This window comes from Gymnodraco acuticeps, unplaced genomic scaffold (assembly GCF_902827175.1).
Source record: "Gymnodraco acuticeps unplaced genomic scaffold, fGymAcu1.1, whole genome shotgun sequence".
NCBI classification, from domain to species: Eukaryota; Metazoa; Chordata; class Actinopteri; order Perciformes; family Bathydraconidae; genus Gymnodraco; species Gymnodraco acuticeps.
The window spans coordinates 8347552-8366230 of record NW_022990295.1 but is presented as its reverse complement, the minus strand read 5'-3'; the positions used below and the strand labels follow the sequence as shown (position 1 = coordinate 8366230).

The 18679-nt window shown below is 39.8% G+C and overlaps 2 protein-coding genes across 2 annotated transcripts in view; both read left to right on the top strand.

Moving 5' to 3' along the window:
- Positions 1 to 398: 398 nt before the first annotated feature.
- On the top strand, positions 399 to 2561 carry rsad2 (radical S-adenosyl methionine domain containing 2). The gene is made up of 6 exons (XM_034222358.1): positions 399 to 789; positions 883 to 1044; positions 1195 to 1424; positions 1519 to 1668; positions 2009 to 2041; positions 2167 to 2561. The coding sequence occupies exons 1-6, from the start codon at positions 465 to 467 to the stop codon at positions 2329 to 2331; spliced, it is 1065 nt and encodes a 354-aa protein (XP_034078249.1). The 5' UTR covers positions 399 to 464; the 3' UTR covers positions 2332 to 2561.
- Positions 2562 to 3782: 1221 nt separating this feature from the next.
- Positions 3783 to 18679, top strand: part of rnf144aa (ring finger protein 144aa) — a 45602-nt gene continuing 30705 nt past the window's right edge. The window contains exon 1 of the mRNA XM_034222254.1: positions 3783 to 4405. The gene's annotated coding sequence lies outside the window, so the exon portion shown is untranslated. The remainder of the gene's footprint in view (positions 4406 to 18679) is intronic.

The window sequence follows — 18679 nt, the reverse complement described above, 5'->3', positions numbered from 1 at the left end:
CTCTTAACCCAGGTGTTTATTGAAGATTTAGGAAGAACATAAAAGTCAACTTTGCTGACAAATAATAAACAGAACAGAGCAGGCAATCCATTATAAACATGCATTTCACTTGTTTGCCTCAACCCACGTTTTATTATTATCTTTAATGGCATGCAATCTTACTGAAACCCATATTATTGTTATAGATCTGTTAAGCCTCCAATAAAGTGTCTTATATCGTATCATTGTTGCATCTGTATAATGACTATAATAAAACATATTGGAGGTATTTTAACTTCACCTGCACTGTCACATTTGATCAGTGCCTGGCTGCACGTGAGCTGCACCCAGCTGAGTTCCGTTTTCGACGTTTGTAAACAGAAACTTAACAGCTCAGCTGACCGACTTTCCTTACCTCTATATAAAGCCAGTGCCCTGCCGACCTCAACATTCACACTGATAAGAGTGATACGGCTGGTTTGAAGATGAAAACCTCTTATTTGATCGCTTCTCCAATGCTGCTGCTGCAGCTCTGCATCAGCAACCTGCGCCACATTTTTACGAGCGCCTTTTCTAAAGTTTTTAACTGGACACTCGGAGTCGGCATCCCGTTGACATCCTCTGTCTCACAACTTGACAAAGAAGAGGACCAAAGCAAAGACAAAAATGCGACGGCTCCAACAAGTGTAAATTATCACTTTACAAGACAGTGTAACTACAAATGTGGATTTTGTTTCCACACTGCAAAAACATCCTTCGTTCTGCCTCTGGATGAAGCCAAAAGGGGGCTCAAACTCCTGAAGGAATCAGGTAGGCTGCATTTTAAATATCAATCTATTCTGTTATTGTTTGTGTAGTGTAAGACATGTTGTTTACAGTTAAGCTAATTGCTTCTTTAATTAGGCATGGAAAAGATCAACTTCTCTGGAGGAGAGCCATTCCTGCACGATAAAGGAGACTTTCTGGGGAAATTAGTTCAGTACTGCAAACAGGACCTCCAGCTCCCAAGTGTCAGCATCGTCAGCAATGGAAGCATGATCAAAGAAAAATGGTTCCAGAAATATGGTAAGGCTCCAAATTAGCTTCAGCTTTGTAGGACAAATGCATCCTTCTTCTTTTATTACCATATTGCACCCTAGATAGAGGGATATTTTTAGTCTGGCACAAATGCAAATGTTATGCATGTTTTAAAAAATGATGCTCTGTGTCCCACAGGGGAAGATCTGGACATCCTGGCCGTCTCCTGTGACAGCTTTGATGAAGCAACAAACCAGCTAATTGGCAGAACTCAGGGCAGAAAAAGCCACATTGACAACCTTCACAAGATTCGACACTGGTGCCAGCAGTACAAAGTAGCATTCAAAATCAACTCCGTCATCAACACCTTCAACATAGACGAAGACATGACGGAGAACATCCTCCAGCTCAACCCAGTCCGCTGGAAGGTAATGACAGAAAGGGAGAGTGTGTAGTATGTTTGCTTAAATGACATCGTGACACATTAACAGTACTCACGCTGTCTGTTTTTCCTGCAATCAGGTGTTCCAGTGTCTGCTTATCGACGGGGAAAATGCAGGAGATGAAGCCTTGAGAGAGGCAGAGAGGTTTGTCATCAGCGAGGAGTTGTTCCAGGAGTTTCTGGATAGACACAGCAGCGTCCCCTGCCTTGTTCCTGAGTCCAATGAGAAGGTATGAGAGGAGATCATTATCAGTGTGTGAACAGATATTAATCTAAGTAAGTTTACATGCCAAAACGTATACCCATTCACTCAATTTGTGGATAGGCATTGTGACCTTTGACACTGTCATATAAATCAGTAAATCAATTTTTGTATTCGCAAATGTTGTGTTATACAACCAAGTTAAATGTCAGCCATGTTCATTGGTGCACAGCCTGATGAAGCTGGAAAATTACTGTAGGACTAATTTTGAGACTGTAACCATGTCAACAGTGTTGTTAGCATGTGTTACCATGTCAAAAATAGATGCCAGGTCCAAGACAAACGTGTGCTTTTCTTTGTCTTTACAGATGAGGAATTCCTACTTAATCCTCGATGAATATGTAAGTATTGTGTGATACTTATGGAGTAAAGCCTCCCTGTTGCCTTATAAGTGTTTTATACATAGCTTACCACATCCGATGAGTATTTAAATGTGTAACCAATTGACTTTTTAATCAAATTTCAGATGCGTTTCCTGGACTGTCGAGAGGGAAGGAAGGACCCGTCCAAGTCCATCCTGGATGTGGGTGTGAAGGAAGCCATTTGTTTTAGTGGCTTTGATGAAAAGATGTTTAAAGAGAGAGGAGGGAAATATGTGTGGAGCAAAGCCGACATGAAGCTGGAGTGGTGAAAACACTGCAACTCAAATTCGATTTACCTTTGATGAGGGGTTGTACAGATGATGTTTATAGTGTGTGTATGTTTTTATTGTTATTTCTGTTTCTTACTTACATCACTACTTTTGTTTTTTGAAAAAAAAAGCGTTATATTAAATAAAAGTTTATATGATATTGCACATGTTTTGTTTTATATATATATATATATATAATGTTGCACTGCAGATAATTTTGTTGTAAAAAATTACAAAATAAAAGGATTTTATCCAGTGTTTTGTTGCAATTTATTTGGGTCAGCATGTGATCTCGTAAAAAAGTAACTTTGTAGCCAACCCTGTTACTCACCTGATGGCACGGTGCCATTTTACGAAGGCTGAGCTCTTATGGCAGAGTCGTAGGTTTGAATCCAACCTGCGGCCCTTTTCTACCTGTCAGACCCCTCTCTTCCCCTTTTCAGTATATCTGTCCTATCCCTGTATAACAGGCAAAAAAATACATATTTTCAATATTATTTCAGTATAAAGGCATTAGATAAACAACAATATGCTGATGTAAAAATAATAACATGACTTTTGATTAAACAACTTCAATGTAACTTCATGTTGCACATGACAAATGTCTGTCCTGACTTTTTATACCACTAACGTAGAACGAAACACCAGTCACATTAGCTCTATGAATGGCATGTGAGTAAAGGGATTAATAATATGTTGTTATCTATAAATATAGATGAATGTTGTCTAAAATAAAACATTCCTGTGAGGTTAGAATTTAAATTTCACAAGAGTTTCACTCTAGTCCTGCAACTGAGAGCCTATGTATGTCATTGTAGTGAATTACATGAAACTCAACTGGACCTTATTTTGCATGAGGACTATCTCTAGACTCAAGGGCACATGGAGTTCAAGATTACATGATCAGAATCTGGTTTATTGGCAAGTAGGTAATAACTCACAAGGAATTCATTTTTGAAATACAAGTACACAAAACAAAAATAAGAACAAATCTAATTAAATTAAATAAAAAATAAAGTAAAGTAAAATAAAGACGTTTAAAAATAGAAAAGGAGAATAATTTACATTCTATAAAATATGTACCGTTTACCTAAAATGAAATAACTTTGCAGCTTTATTTATTTGTATTTGTTTGTGTAAAAATTGTCCAAGAAACTTGCAAAGGTTCATAACAAGAATAATAAAAGTTACACTGTCTGTTCATCAATTTATTTCACATTCAAATTCACCCAAAATACATTGTTTCAATAAACGTTTTTAGTGTTGATGGTTTTCAGTTTGTGAAGCTCACATTGAAAAATGAAACTAACAACTATATTCCAATCATCTGAATTACATTAGTGTTGTATTGTTTATCTAGAAAAATAAATATCTGCAAACGCCACTGTTTACATGGATTCCACCACTAGAGGGAAGTATGGAAATGTGTTCATTTGAAACCGACCGATGACGGTGTTCGGGCAGCAGAGGGCGCTGTCGCTCATGGGTAGCTGGTCGGTGCTGAGCTCTCCGGTAAGTGGCAGCAGAGGGGAAGCCTCTCACGAACAAATGGCGTCCCTCCAGTGCGGAGCAGCTGATTTCCAACCGAGCACGGCAGCACGGACGATGGGGAGGTAAACACACCGCCCCCGGATTTCTCTGCAACAAGATAGCCGCTTACCCTTTGCAGAATTCGTGTAGCAGAGCCGGCTGGACGTTGCGTTCTTCAGTAATCGAGATTAGACCGGTGTACAAACAACCCTGGTGTCAAGCAAAACAGATAGGCGAGTGTCAGCCGCAGCTTTCGCTTCCCCTCCGGTTTGCTTATTTATCTTTTCAGCCGATGGTTGTTGGTGTGAGTGTTTCACCAGGGCCTGGTCTCAGCCGCTGTAGGCGACAGTAGCAGGTCAAATGTTTCCACCCCGACGTTGGAGGGACACATAATGGACATGGGCATCACCCCTTCAGATATATCCTCCACCGCCTCCTCTGCCTGACTGGTTGGTCGCTTCTTCCTTAATCCAATTTAGGAGATCAAATTCCAACCTTTTTGCTGAGGGTACACCATCGAGACGGCGTTATCTCAGAAAGCCAGGTAAGGTGTCCTGCTTTTATACTGTTACACAGTAGGTGCTGTAGCAGCCTGTGGTCTGGCTTCATTATAAACTGCTGGGTCGTTTCATTATTGTTCATCGACATTTCGTTTTTCATACCAATTTATGCTGTACTAATTTGGGGTATAGCCAACATACTGTAACGCTGTGAGTGTGCACCCTTTGTTGGTATATTTTGGAGTAAACCGATGTGGTGAAAAAATGACGAAGCACTGGCTGCAGGTAGATGCTTCATAATGACGTGTGTGTGTGTGTGTGTGTGTGTGTGTGTGTGTGTGTGTGTGTGTGTGTGTGTGTGTGTGTGTGTGTGTGTGTGTGTGTGTGTGTGTGGTGTGTGTGTGTGTGTGGTGTGTGTGTGTGTGTGTGTGTGTGTGTGTGTGTGTGTGTGTGTGTGTGTGTGTGTGTGTGTGTGTGTGTGTGTGTGTGTGTGTGTGTGTGTGTGTGTGTGTGTGTGTGTGTGTGTGTGATTGTTTTCTCCACAGCCCTTACATCTTCCTAGTTTCTCATACAGCAGCTGCAGAGTGTTGCATCTGAACTCCCAGCATAACATTCAGAATGGATGTCTCTGAAAGGTCACTCAGTGTCTTGCTATTTCCATTTTAAGCAGCAAGTCCTCCCTCAGGGTACAGTCAGTCAGATTATAGGCAAAGCTATGAAACCAGGCTACCAGACAAATAGAGCTGCTCAGAAGTGTGAATTCATTTCCAATGGATGTCTTACCTGTACATAATGTATAATTCTTATATGTCTGTTATCTCCTGTCAGGTTACATGTTTGTATCATATCCTTTTAGGCAAAATAGCATATCATCTTTCTGTAAAGACGTTATGTCCATTAAATGACAGAGGTCAATATTTGTGTGTTATTGATCTACAGTTTCTTTCCTCTCGCTATATCACAGGAGCTACATAGTGAAACACATACTTTCTCTGACACACACACACACACACACACACACACACACACACACACACACACACACACACACACACACACACACACACACACACACACACACACACACACACACACACACACTCTCTGTCTCTCTCTCTCTCTCTCTCTCTCACACACTCATGAACACACATCTAGTTCCTTGTGAGTTTGAGTGACATGCAGGGGGATGTTGTGATGCACTTTTTCCACTCTGGACAGAAACAGCAACTCCCATCGGGGGAATAAATGCATCAAGCCGCAAAACTTTGCTGCTGCTGCAGATTTGTTGAAAGCAAGAGAAAGCTGGTCTTGTACAAAGCAGTAACACATTCCTCAGAGTGACCAGCAGCAGCCAGCCCTTCTCCCAGAGGAAAGTAGAGATGAGTTTACTTAAGAGTGAGAAGGAATGAGGTTATGATGCCCAGAACTCGGCGTGCCACTGCAGTCCCGAGAGAGTACAGGTCAAAAATACACACATAATAATGTACGTAAACGCAGATGTATACAGGCGTGCACATATTATCAAAGGCACTGTATAAAGACAAGGAGGATATTGGATTGTTTTGGTGTGCCTCACAAAGCAATGGCTCTCTCTCAGTAAACAATTAATGTTTATCTAAGCCTTTCAAGGGGCTGCCTGACCTTGGCATTGCAATGTGCTGAATAAATATTCCCGCTGTGTATTTCCAATCTTTATTCCAGACTCAAGGTCCATATCACATACAAACATTGAAAAGACTCTGCTGAATATGTTATTGTGATGGTGATGATAAGGCACTATAGTAAAACTAACAGATATTCTGATTCCAAGAAATCTGTATCTGGGTTTGTTTTACATAGACTCAAATTTGGGTTGGGCCTTTTAAGCAATCTTTAAACAGTCTTTCAGCAAAACAAAGCCCCTGACAGACTTACAGTTTTAATGATGGACATAATACAGTAAGAGTTATGACTGAGTATTGTTGCAGATAAAGTAGATACTTTCTTGTGCCTGCGGTAGGATGTCATTTTGACTTCTGTTGCAATCACACAAGTGTGTCTGGGGAATAAACAAGGAAGTGCTTTGGTTTTTTCCAGTCCTGAAGAATCCATCCGCGTTTTTAAGAGCTATAACTCTACCGTAGATCACACAGCAACACCTCATGTTAAGGAGATTAGTCCACCTGAGAAGGAGTTGATCTATACATGTGACACCCATGTTGTTTTAATACTCTTAACCAGTAATTAAAACTCAAATTAGTGTCCGCTCCTCGTAAAGTCGTATTAGAGTGGTTTTCCTGAATTGAGGAGGATTTTTAAGGGCACTGAATCTAAATCGTCTGTGGTTAGTTAATTGGCATTTCTAAAGACATTCAGCTGTCTCGTATATACAGAACATCAATGTGGTGAACACTTGTTGAATCTCTCCTTTTATTCTAGTAACATTTACATGTTTAGCAAAGTCATTTTGGTGTAATCTGACTCCAGGGCTTGGAGTCTTTTGTGCAGTTGGGCTGCCAAGGATTATGCAACATCCTAAATGCCATTTCAGCAGCAGGGTTTTTAGGAATGAGTGTTCATGCTGGTTTCCAGGTGCAGTGTGTGTGTTTGTGTGTGTGGAGGGTAGTTTAATCTCCAGACAGTCAACAAAGCAATCACTTGACTTCTAAATGGATCCTGAAAATGATGTTCATTGCTCAGAGAGCGCTGTATCTCTGTGTGTTATGGCTTGTCTCCAGCCAGTTAAATTGCGTTCGGCTGAGATAGGGATTGTTATGAGCATTAAGAGTCGCTCGTGTGTGCCGTGATTCTTCCAGACGGCTGCTTGGCCTTTTAAAATGCTCTTGCAGGCTCCATTTTCTCAGGTAGGGCTGGTAAAGTGAGACACCGTTATGTAATAATAAGTGAACCACAGATTCTGCTGACCGTCTGACCCTTTCCAAAATTGAGCATTTCAGGAATGGGTCAATTGAAGCAAGCCCCCGGGGTTGAGTGAGTGTCACAAACAAGCAGCGAGAGTGAAATCATTCAAGGAAAAAAGGGTTGCATTTTTGAAAATGTCAATGAGCTCATGTTTTTCTGCTCATGTTCTTAGGATATTAAAACAGACGTAGGCGTCATACGTAGGCGTATGGCCTTCAAGCTGTGATACTTTAGCACCATCCTTCCAAACATAATGACTGACTTCCTAATGAGGGCCCCAGTGAACTAGCTTTTAGAAGCAGATGTCAGTGCAACTCTGGATTCACTTTTATGTGGTGGCAGATTTGACTGACTCCTGAGGAAAATGCTCTGAAAATAGATAATGCAACATCATTATGTCAAAATATTTAAAGTGCAGCTGTGATGGATTTCTAAATGAGAAGTATTTCTAAAACATTTGTTCCTATTCTGCCGTCCATCCCACACAATTACACTGCATACGCCTCCGCCTAAAGTAACTCATTTGGGAGAAAGACAGGAAGGAATATTTTCGAGGACAGAGTAGTTTTCACACCGACACTAGCTGCAATTGACTAAAGGCCAACAACAAATTATGTTTCATGTTCATTAAAGGGCTTCTACTCACACTCCAGCTCCACTGAGAATAAGCCAACACTTTGCTCTTACTATGTCTATATCTTATAGCTGATTCTTCCAACCTACACATACAGTAGAAATGGCAGAATAAACATGTCCAGGCTCGAAAACTGCTGAAAGTTATTCTCTGAAATGTTGGATATCACTAACTTAAATCAAAGTAGGTGAGTCAGAAAGAAGGCCGGGATCTGGGAGTGCCAGTGGTGAGCTAAAAGCTGGAGCAACCTGGTATAAATGCCACAAGGGAAGAAAAACAGACGACTATGTAAAGGAGGGAGGAACAGATCTGATTACTAAGTGATGACTTTGCATGCTGTCCGTTGTTTGGACCTATCCTCCTAAAATCTAAATCTGTTGCTGGTTATTTGTCTCTCTTTGGAAGATCCTGACTAATACTTTGAAATGACTCACAGTCTAAATGCTGGAGGAACTTTTTAGCATGTTAACGAGACAAAAGGTTTGGTCTGTTTTAAAAGTTGTAATCCTTGAGTATTTGGGCCTGACCAGTAGGTTATTGTCGCACTTTATCAGAAATACAATAGAATATTACCTCTTGACAACTTAATTAAGAATTCGGTCACAAAAATAATTCCAAATGCAATCTGATGTATTGCTTTGTGTAGTTTTTCACACAACAGCAGGACACAGTGAAGCTGTGAGGAGTTGTTTCCTCTGTCCAAAATGAAAAAGAGCCAAACGGTTATCATGGTGACAAAAGCATTGTATTTTCCTCTGGCTGTTCCACAATAAAAGGGTAGCAGCAGGAGAAGCAAATGTTCTGTTTGCATAAGCAGTAACTTAAAGTGAACAGTAAGACTGTTATCATAACATAGTGGATTACATTCATGCATCATTTTCTTTGGATCCCTCCTAGGGGAGGCAAACTCAAATGAAAATGGTCGCCACTACCAATACAAACGACGATGTAGAATTTCTTTTTCTTATTTCTGATACATTTAAAGTGCACCATATCATGCTATTTTTAGGCAATAGCATAGGTCTCAGATATATACAAATATATAAAAAACATGTCTAGGAAGTGTTTTGCTCAAAATACCAAACAGATCAGCCATTCTAGCCATGCCTCATATCCCTCTATTTCACTTCCTGTTTCAAAAGTGCTGATTTGGGGTATAAAGCTTCTTTTTTTTTTTTAAATAAATTGATTAAAAAAAAAGGAAGGGGCTGAACTCATGCGGGAGATTCTACCGGCAAATATTGCTGTGATGAAACGCCATATCATGGATTATCAAGGATTATTTCTGCAACATTATGGAGCTCAAAGGCTTTCTCTCTTGCCGGTTATACCACAAGGTGAGTTCCTTTTTATTTCCTGCTTCTTCACACACATGCTCTGTGCAGTACAGGTTAGCTCTGAGTGTTAGCGATGCTAATGTAAACATGCACAGACCATATTACGTCCAAAACAGTCGGGCATTGTTTCTGATAGCAACGTTTCTGATAGGGACGTGTGTGTAAAGCCAGCCTACATGTCCGATATTATGTCATTGGACGCAAATCTGGATCAGCTCCATTGTAGCCCCATTTTAGAGATTTGGGTACGGAGGAAATGAGAGAGGGTTTTATTTTCTGACGCTGTGTGAGTTCCCTGACACACCGGGGACACATATTTATGTATAAAAGACATAAAAAAGTGCATTTTGCATGATAGGTCCCCTTTAAAACCTTTTAAAGAAAAAACAGCTGACGATATGTTACATCAGGTTTGATTTCATGATAATTTCGTTTACTCAAATCCTATAGCCTATAGTATAGAAAGCTATTTTATTTTTGCCTGCAATGTCATGGCCTATGGATGATAAAAACACCACAGCTCTATCACAGCTCTATGTTACTTGTTAGACGCTTTTATCCAAAGCGACTTACATACTCAATACTATGGGCAATCCCCACAGGAGCAATTTGGGGTGAAGTGTCTTGCCCAGGGACACAACAACATGCTGACTGCAGTGGGACTCGAACTTGCTATCCTCTGACTCGAAGATCAGCCCATTAACACACTGCGCATTTACCCACTGCGCCACACGCCTCACATTATCATAACATCTGAAATAAAAGTTGAATCAGTTATTCCGATGAGAATTTCCTACCATGCTTATTATTATAATTATTGTCTGATGTCCCAACCCTGACAGCAAGTGTCGCATTTTGATCTACAACCTACAATCGGACATACTGACGAACTTAAACCTTTAAAAAGAGAATATGTCACATCTGATTAGAGTCTTTAATAGGGCAAAACAACAAGAAAAGTGTATGCTCTGAAATTCCATCAGTGAAAAAGATGAGTAGAAGAATGCAAGTATTGCTCATACCACTCCCTTGAAATGTGCCACCATGGTGTTGTAACTTCTCTTGGCCTCCCTCTTTTGAAGTGTGAACTCACAAAGAGACATCTGCTTTTGGAGTGTTTCCTCAGTTTTATAGGCTTTACATCCTTTGAATATCTGCAACACACCCAACAACAGGACGCCAGCGTATTTCCTAAGGTAGTTCTTGACTTCCTCTTTCCCGTTCTCTTGTATTGAAACGTAGAAACTGGGGTGGGAGCAGCTCACCAAACAGCATGGATGAGGGTGAGGGGCAGAGAGAGACAGATTGTGCTGTTGTGGTGAGATAGCATTATATAAAATGTGAGAGAGCTCTCTGTGGAACGTGATGTGTTGCAGTGTCCATGGAGACTGAAGGAAGGTAGCAAAACAAGAACCTTGTATGACACAGGACGTGAAAATTATTAAGTCTGGTAGTTTTGATTTTTGTCTACATTGCCCCAGCTCGTCGATTACCAAAATGACTTTTTGAATTGTTCTGCTCACTGCTGGTTAGAGTGTCACCGTACCCTGCAGATTAGGCTCTGAGTGCCTCTCTGTTGGAGTGGCTCTCTGAATGAAAACTATTTTGTCCAGTGGAGTGACGGCAGACCTGACCGTGCAGCAGTCACACTCGAATTTAGTATTTGCTAAATACTTTAGTGCTGTAGTGTTGTAGTGTTCTCACCAGCCATTTCAAGGACACAACTGTTGACATGATATGACTCCATTTAAGTCTCAATCAGCATACAATCACTTTTGAAGTGAAATGGCACATATTGTACTTTACTTTTTGCCGTGTTATGTTCAAACTGATTGCAGGTCCTTTCCCACTTGTGTAAAGATACCTTACATATCTGTGCCATACTGGTTCCCTTCAATCAAGTGCCTTGACATTCAACCTCCTCACGGCGTGTAAAGGAAATCAATTGCATGTGCTCATTCCTGTGAGAGTAAACACACACATTGAAGTGACCTCCACTAATATGAAGTATTCATAAGAGACCCATTCTCCTATGAAAAAATATGCAAGGAATATTCTGACTATGGCATTTGGTGAAACATTCCTTTATTCTTTGGACAGAGATCATGTTGTTAGTTGTCCATTTAATATCATGCAAATCATTATACATGTTTTAAACATGTCCATCAGGTGAACACCCTCACATTAGGGTAAGGCAAGGCAAGTTTATTTATATAGCACCTTTCAACACAAGGCAATTCAAAGTGCTTTACAAAAAACGAAAGACATTAAGAAAATGGCATTTAAAATCAGTCATTAAAAAGAAAAGATAATAAAATAAACATTAAAAGAAAAAATACATGGATAAAAGTTAGTGCAGTTTAAGATGTGAATAGTTCAATTAGCAGTGGCAAAAAGAAAAGTCTTTAGTCTGGATTTAAAAGTAGTCAGAGTTGCAGCGGCCCTGCAGTTTTCTGGGAGTTTGTTCCAGATATTAGGAGCATAATAACTGAACGCTGCTTTACCATGTTTAGTTCTGACTCTGGGGACAGAAAGCTGACCAGTCCCTGAAGACCTGAGAGATCTAGATGGTTCATAATTTAGCAGGAGGTCAGAAATGTATTTTGGGCCTAAACCATTCAGTGCTTTATAAACCAGCAGCAGTATTTTTAAATCTATTCTTTGATACACAGGAAGCCAGTGTAAAGATTTCAGAACAGGAGTGATGTGATCCACTTTCTTAGTGTTAGTGAGGACTCGAGCAGCGGCGTTCTGAATTAGCTGCAGCTTTCTAATATATTTTTTAGTGAGACCTGTAAAGACACCATTACAGTAGTCCAGTCTACTGAAGATAAAAGCATGGACAAGTTTTTCCAAATCCTGCTGTGACATTAGTCTTTTAATCCTAGATATATTCTTTAGGTGATAGTAGGCTGATTTAGTAACTGTTTTAATGTGACTGTTGAAACTCAGGTCAGAGTCCATGACTACACCTAGATTTCTGGCTTTATCTGTTGTTTTGAACATTGCACACTGAAGCTCAGCGCTAACTTTTATACGTTCTTTCTTGGCTCCAAAAACCATTACCTCAGTTTTATCTTTGTTTAATTTGAGAAAGTTCTGACACATCCAGTCATTGATTTGTTCAATGCACTTACTCAGTGTTTGAATTGGAGCATAGTCTCCTGGTGAAATTGTTACGTAAATGTGTGTGTCATCTGCATAGCTATGGTAACTTATTTTGTTGTTTTTCATTATCTGAGCCATTGGTAGCATGTAGATGTTAAAGAGAAGAGGTCCCAAGATGGAGCCTTGAGGTACCCCACATGTCATATTTGTCAACTCAGATGTGTATTTACCTATAGAAACAAAGTTGTTTCTGTCCTTTAAGTAGGATTCAAACCAATTTAGAACTGTTTCCAAAAGTCCCACCCAGTTTTCCAGTCGGTCTAGTAATATGCTGTGGTCAACAGTGTCAAACGCAGCACTGAGATCTAATAATACTAACACTGAAGTTCTGCCACTGTCTGTGTTTAAGTGGATGTCATTGAAGACCTTTACAAGAGCAGTCTCAGTGCTGTGGTTTGGACGAAAGCCTGACTGGAACACATCGAAACAACTATTTAAATGCAGGAAATTACTCAACTGTTGAAAAACTACTTTTTCAATGATTTTACATAGAAATGGGAGGTTTGATATGGGCCTGTAATTGTTCATTACTGAAGCATCTAGATTATTCTTTTTTAAGAGTGGTTTAATGACTGCAGTTTTCAGGGCCTGTGGAAAAATATCTGAGTGAAGAGATTTGTTTACTATATGAAGTAGATCTGAGGCCATGCAACGAAAAACATCTTTGAAAAATCCTGTTGGAATAATATCAAGGCAGCAGGAGGAGGATTTCAGAAGTTGAATAATGTCCTCTAGGTTTTTATCATTAATCTGATAGAATTGTGTCATTTGAATTGATATTAGGTGGACATAGGGACAACACATTTGCTGTACCTGATGCAGAGGCACTGACTGCTTGTCTGATTTTCTGAATTTTGTCAGTGAAAAAGGAGGCAAAATCATTGCATGCCCTGGTGGATAGAAATTCAGAGGCTACTGATACTGGGGGGTTAGTTTGTCTGTCGACGGTAGCAAACAAGGCACGTGCACTGTTTTTGTTTTTGGTAATGATGTCAGAGAAGAAAGACTGTCGTGCATTTTTCAATTCCAAATTATAAAGGCCAAGTCTCTCTTTATAGATTTCAAAGTGAACCTGGAGATTTGTTTTTCGCCACCTACGTTCAGCTTTTCGACACTCTCTTTTTTCTGCTCTCACGGTCATGGCCTTTCTCCATGGAGATATTTTCTTCCCAGTCACTTCCTTTACCTTAGTTGGAGCAATGGCATCTATAACATTTTTCATTTTTGAATTAAAATGATCTACTAGCTCATTTACTGAGATGTTAGCAGGGGCAAGTTCTGAGTAAACATTTCTCTAGTATTTTCAGTTAAATATTGCTTTGTGGTTACCTCTTTTTGAACATTTTTGTGAACAGAAATAGAGCTCTCAAAGAACACACAGGAATGATCAGAGAGTGCAACATCAGTCACCACAACCTTAGAGATATTCAGACCCTTTGAGATAATTAAGTCCAGAGTGTGCCCCTTATTGTGCGTGGGCTCCGTCACATGCTGAGTCAGTCCATAGTTATCAAGAACACAAAACAGTTATTTGGCCCCTCTGTCCTGGGGGTTGTCAACATGGATGTTAAAATCACCAACAATGACTAGACGGTCAAAGTCAATACACACTATAGACAGCAGTTCAGTAAAGTCATCAAAAAAGCTTGCACAGTATTTGGGTGGTCTATAGATATTTAGGAACAGAACTCGAGAGGAGCATTTCAGCTGAAGGGCCACATATTCAAAAGAAGCAAAGTTCCCATAAGATGTCTTCCTGCATTGAAGGGAATCATTGAACAGAATAGCAACTCCACCCCCTTTCTTATGCATTCTTTCCTGACTCATAAAACTAAAGTTGGGAGGGGTTCATTCGATAAGAACAGCTGCACTGTTATTTTGTTCAATCCAAGTTTCCGTTAAAAACATAAAATCAAGATTGTGCTCAGTGATAAAATCATTGATTAAAAATGTTTTTCCTGCCAGAGACCTGACATTTAATAAAGCTAGTTTAAGTTTGTTAGATACACTATCAGTAAGATTGTTTGTGACAAGCTGTGGCTGACATGGAATCACTGCTAAATTTGATAAACTCACACAAACGTTTGAGCACTTCCTGTTTCTAAGCTGATTCACCGCTCTTAATCTATTACCTATCAACACAGATATCGGCAAAGCTACTGGCAGGCAGGGCCCTGGCATGTCCTGGAAAGAGTTGAGAGTGCCATACGCCCTTGAGCCTGGACCCAGGGTAGGAGATTAGTAGTTAGTTTAGTCGTTGCATTATTCATGATTTGACTAATGCAGTGTTACATGTAAATGGTATAATGGCCAGTGGTGTTGTAAATACAGAATACATTAGTTAAAAATCAGAAAATATCCCATTTATCCACTGTTTTGATGGCTCTAATAATAGGGTTTATATGGGCTGCCACACAGTTTTTTGGCCAGCAGCCATAAGGCCTCATTTTTTCAGATTCGCTGCCAACAGTGTGCTAAGTGTCCACCCGTTACGTCACTCTTCACTCGGTCAGACAGCCTGTGAATGCAGCCATTATTTGTTGGTTTTCAGCCACTGCCCTCGGTGGGTGTGACCTTGTCTGTTGTGCTGTGTTACAAGTGAGAGCTAGTAAATCTATTCTATGCCATAAATAAATAACCTGTTTGTTTAGTTTTATTTTTGGAGAAGGGGCGCTGATTCAAGGAGATTCTAATGAGGCTTACTTCAAAGATGAAACTGGAAAAAAACTGGCAGTCAAACCACTTATGAAATAATCTAAAAAAAAGCCAACAATATTAACAAACAAAACTGATTGAGTTTTTAAACAGTAGGTTCTGCCAGTTATATGTGTTGGGTTCTGTTTGGCATGGAAGTACAAAGGAAAATAGCTTCTAATGAAAACACAATGAAGAGAGCAGTTGAGTCTAAACTTGTTCACAGCCAGTTGAGTTGTGGACTGTTTGTATGAAAGATTTTGCTTCTATAATTACAGTACAGGTAACTCTTCCAAGGTTGTCACAACATCCACATTAATGCATTTAGAGCTTTATCAGAGTTTTTTACTGTCATCTTGCTATGGTGTGCATGTAAACACAATGACTGAAGTTGTGAGTGACAACAGATAGCCACCAAAGTCGACCTCTTTGGCTCTCCGCATCTGTCAATAGAAATAGGCTCAATGTGGCTCGCCTGTCATCTTCACTTAGCTTCTGAGACACTAAAGTAAGGCTAGGTGGCTTTTTGGGAGGGGGGTGCAAGCCTACTGTCCCTGCTCAAAGCCTTGTTTTAAGCAGGAGTTGGCAATATATGACTAAAATAAGAGTTGTTATTGTTATTCTGTGTTTTTATGTTCTTTCGTTATCTGTTGTTTTGTAGAGAACAGAATGTTGTCACCCTTTTTCAGCACAGTCTGGCTATTACGCTCTAAACAATAAGATATTGTGGACAAGTTGCTTCTTGCCTCAGCCACTTGGCCAAAGGTTTTGCACTGTGCTTTTTGCTCACAAATATATCATCAAAAACGGCATTATTTGGTGTGAAGGCAGAACAGCAGGGAGTATTATCCCTGGTTGCTAGCTAACCAGGGGTCCATTGAGACACACATGGAATGTATAAAGTTAAGAAAGAAACTCATACAATTTTAAATGCTACTGAATATCAATAAGCACTGTCAAAGCCTCAGCTTGTTAGTGCTCCACTTACAGGGGACACTTAGAACATTTTCCTTTTTTATAAAAATTTCAGAGGATTTCTGGTGTTTTTTCCCATTTCGTCTGTTTAAAAAAAACAACTTTTGCCCAATTTCCCTTTTTTGCATTATCCCTGAACTTTTCTTCCCCTTCTTCTTACCTTCCTCTTTTCTTTTTTTGGCCCAACTCATTTTCTGTTTCTGTTCTGCTTGGGTTTGCCGCTGTAAGACTCTTATCTCTGCTGGCAGACATGTTTTCTGCTAAATGTGATATAGCTTTTCTACGTTCACAGGGCTCATCATTTTTAACCTGGAGAGACTGTTGAAAATTTGATAAACATTGAATCAATATAAGGTCTGATCTGACTCGTTGAATCCTGCAAAGTTGATATTTGTGGTCACCAACAAACCAAAATAAAAATAAAGTAAATACAAACCAGATCAAGCAGACCAATCTTAGTTTTTCCTGTGTACTCTGATAAGAGAGTTGATATTTTTCTTGTATTGCTAAAGAAACATGGCAAAGGTCCAAGTAGGTATGAAAGTACAGGTTATACCCAGACATGACCTCTGACCCAAATTGCCAAACAGGCTTTGATTTGATTTTCACCTCATCTCATAAACATGTAGCCTCTCCACACGGCTAACAATGCTAAAATACAACTGGGTTATTGTGTAACTTCTCAGGGCACGAAGAAGTAGGCCTATCGCCTCTCGGCTACCCTAAGCGTACCCTCCATGTCAAAGACAGATGGAGACTGTCACCAACCACTGTCCCTCCATGAAGGCATGTAACCTTTCACAGTCAGTGATTAAGATTTCCAAATATAAAACCCCTATGAGAGTGCTTAGGTGTATGAATGTGGGTGAGTGGCTGGAGTCATGTCTTTGTATTGTATTGTATAATCTAAATCAACCTATGGCCCATATACACCCATGACCTAATTCCTGCTTAAAAATAAACCCTCTCAAAATAGACACTGGCATAATTTATCAATGTTATTTTTCCATCAGTTGTCGGCATTGACGTTTTCTTACTGATAGTGACGTGTCTCACATCGACTTTATTTGAAAGGTGCGCCAATGTTGTATCTAGAAGGAGATATATTGAGAGTAGTACATTTACTAACAGGTAATTCTTTTTGAATATTTCTGACTTGATCGTCAACTTAAAAGTACCTCTTGGTTTTACATGTGCATGATTGTTTTAAGAGGAATAGTTTAATACTGTATGCAGGGTTTCCCACACATAGACTATACCTGGGCGGGCCGCCCAGGTATATTAACGGCCGCCCAAGTATATTTCGCGACCCATTTAGTTTTTTTTTTTTTTTTTTATAAAGTTTTTTTTTAATGTTTTTTTTTTTTTATTCGTCCGTGACCACGACGCCATCTGCGATCGATTAACTTGTAGACAATGATCCCTCGCTCCCTTGCTCTGATCTCGCCTCCTTCTGGCCTGTTAAGTGGCCTGCCTCACACAGGGTGACTGGCTGTCCACATGATGCCGACATGGTCACTGTCATACAGATCATAAATCAAAGCCCTCGATTGGTCTCTGTGTGTCATTCAAGCTCGGGATAACCTCAGCTCAGGTGAGGTAAAGGACTCTCTGAGTGTTTAGATAGTTAACTTAGTCTAAGTTCTCAGTGGGTCTCAAACGGTGTCGTCACCATTTATGTAAACACATATTTCCATTTGAGAGGGTAGTGATTGGTCTAATGGAGAGTGAGGTGGGCTGAAGATCGGAAGGCTGTGAGTTCAAATCCCGCCAGGAACACCACCACTAGTGTGCCCTTGAGTAAGGCACTTAGCCCTTAGTTACTCCAGGGAGAATGTCCCTGTAATCGGTTATTATAAGTCGCTTTGGATAAAAGCGTCAGCTAAATGAAATGTAATGTGATTTGTAAAATATGCATGAATAAATAAATAAAAAGTTAACTAGGTGAAAAAAGGTAAGATACACTTTTAAAACTTGTTGAGAGAAAACTAGTCTTTGCTGCTGCCTCAAAGAGGAGGGGGGGAGAGGAGGGAGACAGGAGAGGCTGATTCAGGAGCACAGACACACTCACAACTATAAATGAACCAAAAATAAATTAATAAGTTTCAGTGTTTTTTTCATATTGGAAATGGTATGTTATTGGTTATGGCCTTGATTTTATGATTATTGAAATGTATACAGTTCTGTTTCATATAGGTGTTTCCATAGATCTAGTCTCTTTATTTCCCCCTCAAAATGCACCAGATTGATGCATTTAACTCCAAAATAAAAAATAAAATCTTACCGGGGGGGGCATGCCCCTGGACCCCCCTAGAGGATTTGAGGTCGACCCCCACCAAAAATCACATGGATAGGTTCTGTTAGAGATTAAAAGGGATATCTGATCCGCTTTTCAAATCTCCGCGCGTTCCTATGAAGCTGGTTATAATACAGGAAGGAATCCATATCTACAAAGTAAACGTTAACAATAATCTACTTTAATGGCAATATGACAATGCAATACAATCATTACAATACAACATGATATATTACAGTTATATTGTAATGCTTAAGGAGTAATACCGGCTTACTCCTGCCCTGGTTCGCATACTGCAGAGCTACTTTCACCC

What these genes read in the sequence shown, in the direction of transcription:
- rsad2 (XM_034222358.1), top strand. Translation starts at nt 465, where the DNA reads ATGAAAACCTCTTATTTGATCGCTTCTCCAATGCTGCTGCTGCAGCTC. An exon ending in CAAACTCCTGAAGGAATCAG is followed by an intron (nt 790 to 882) that starts GTAGGCTGCATT and finishes TTCTTTAATTAG; the next exon opens with GCATGGAAAAGATCAACTTC. An exon ending in TCAACCCAGTCCGCTGGAAG is followed by an intron (nt 1,425 to 1,518) that starts GTAATGACAGAA and finishes TCCTGCAATCAG; the next exon opens with GTGTTCCAGTGTCTGCTTAT.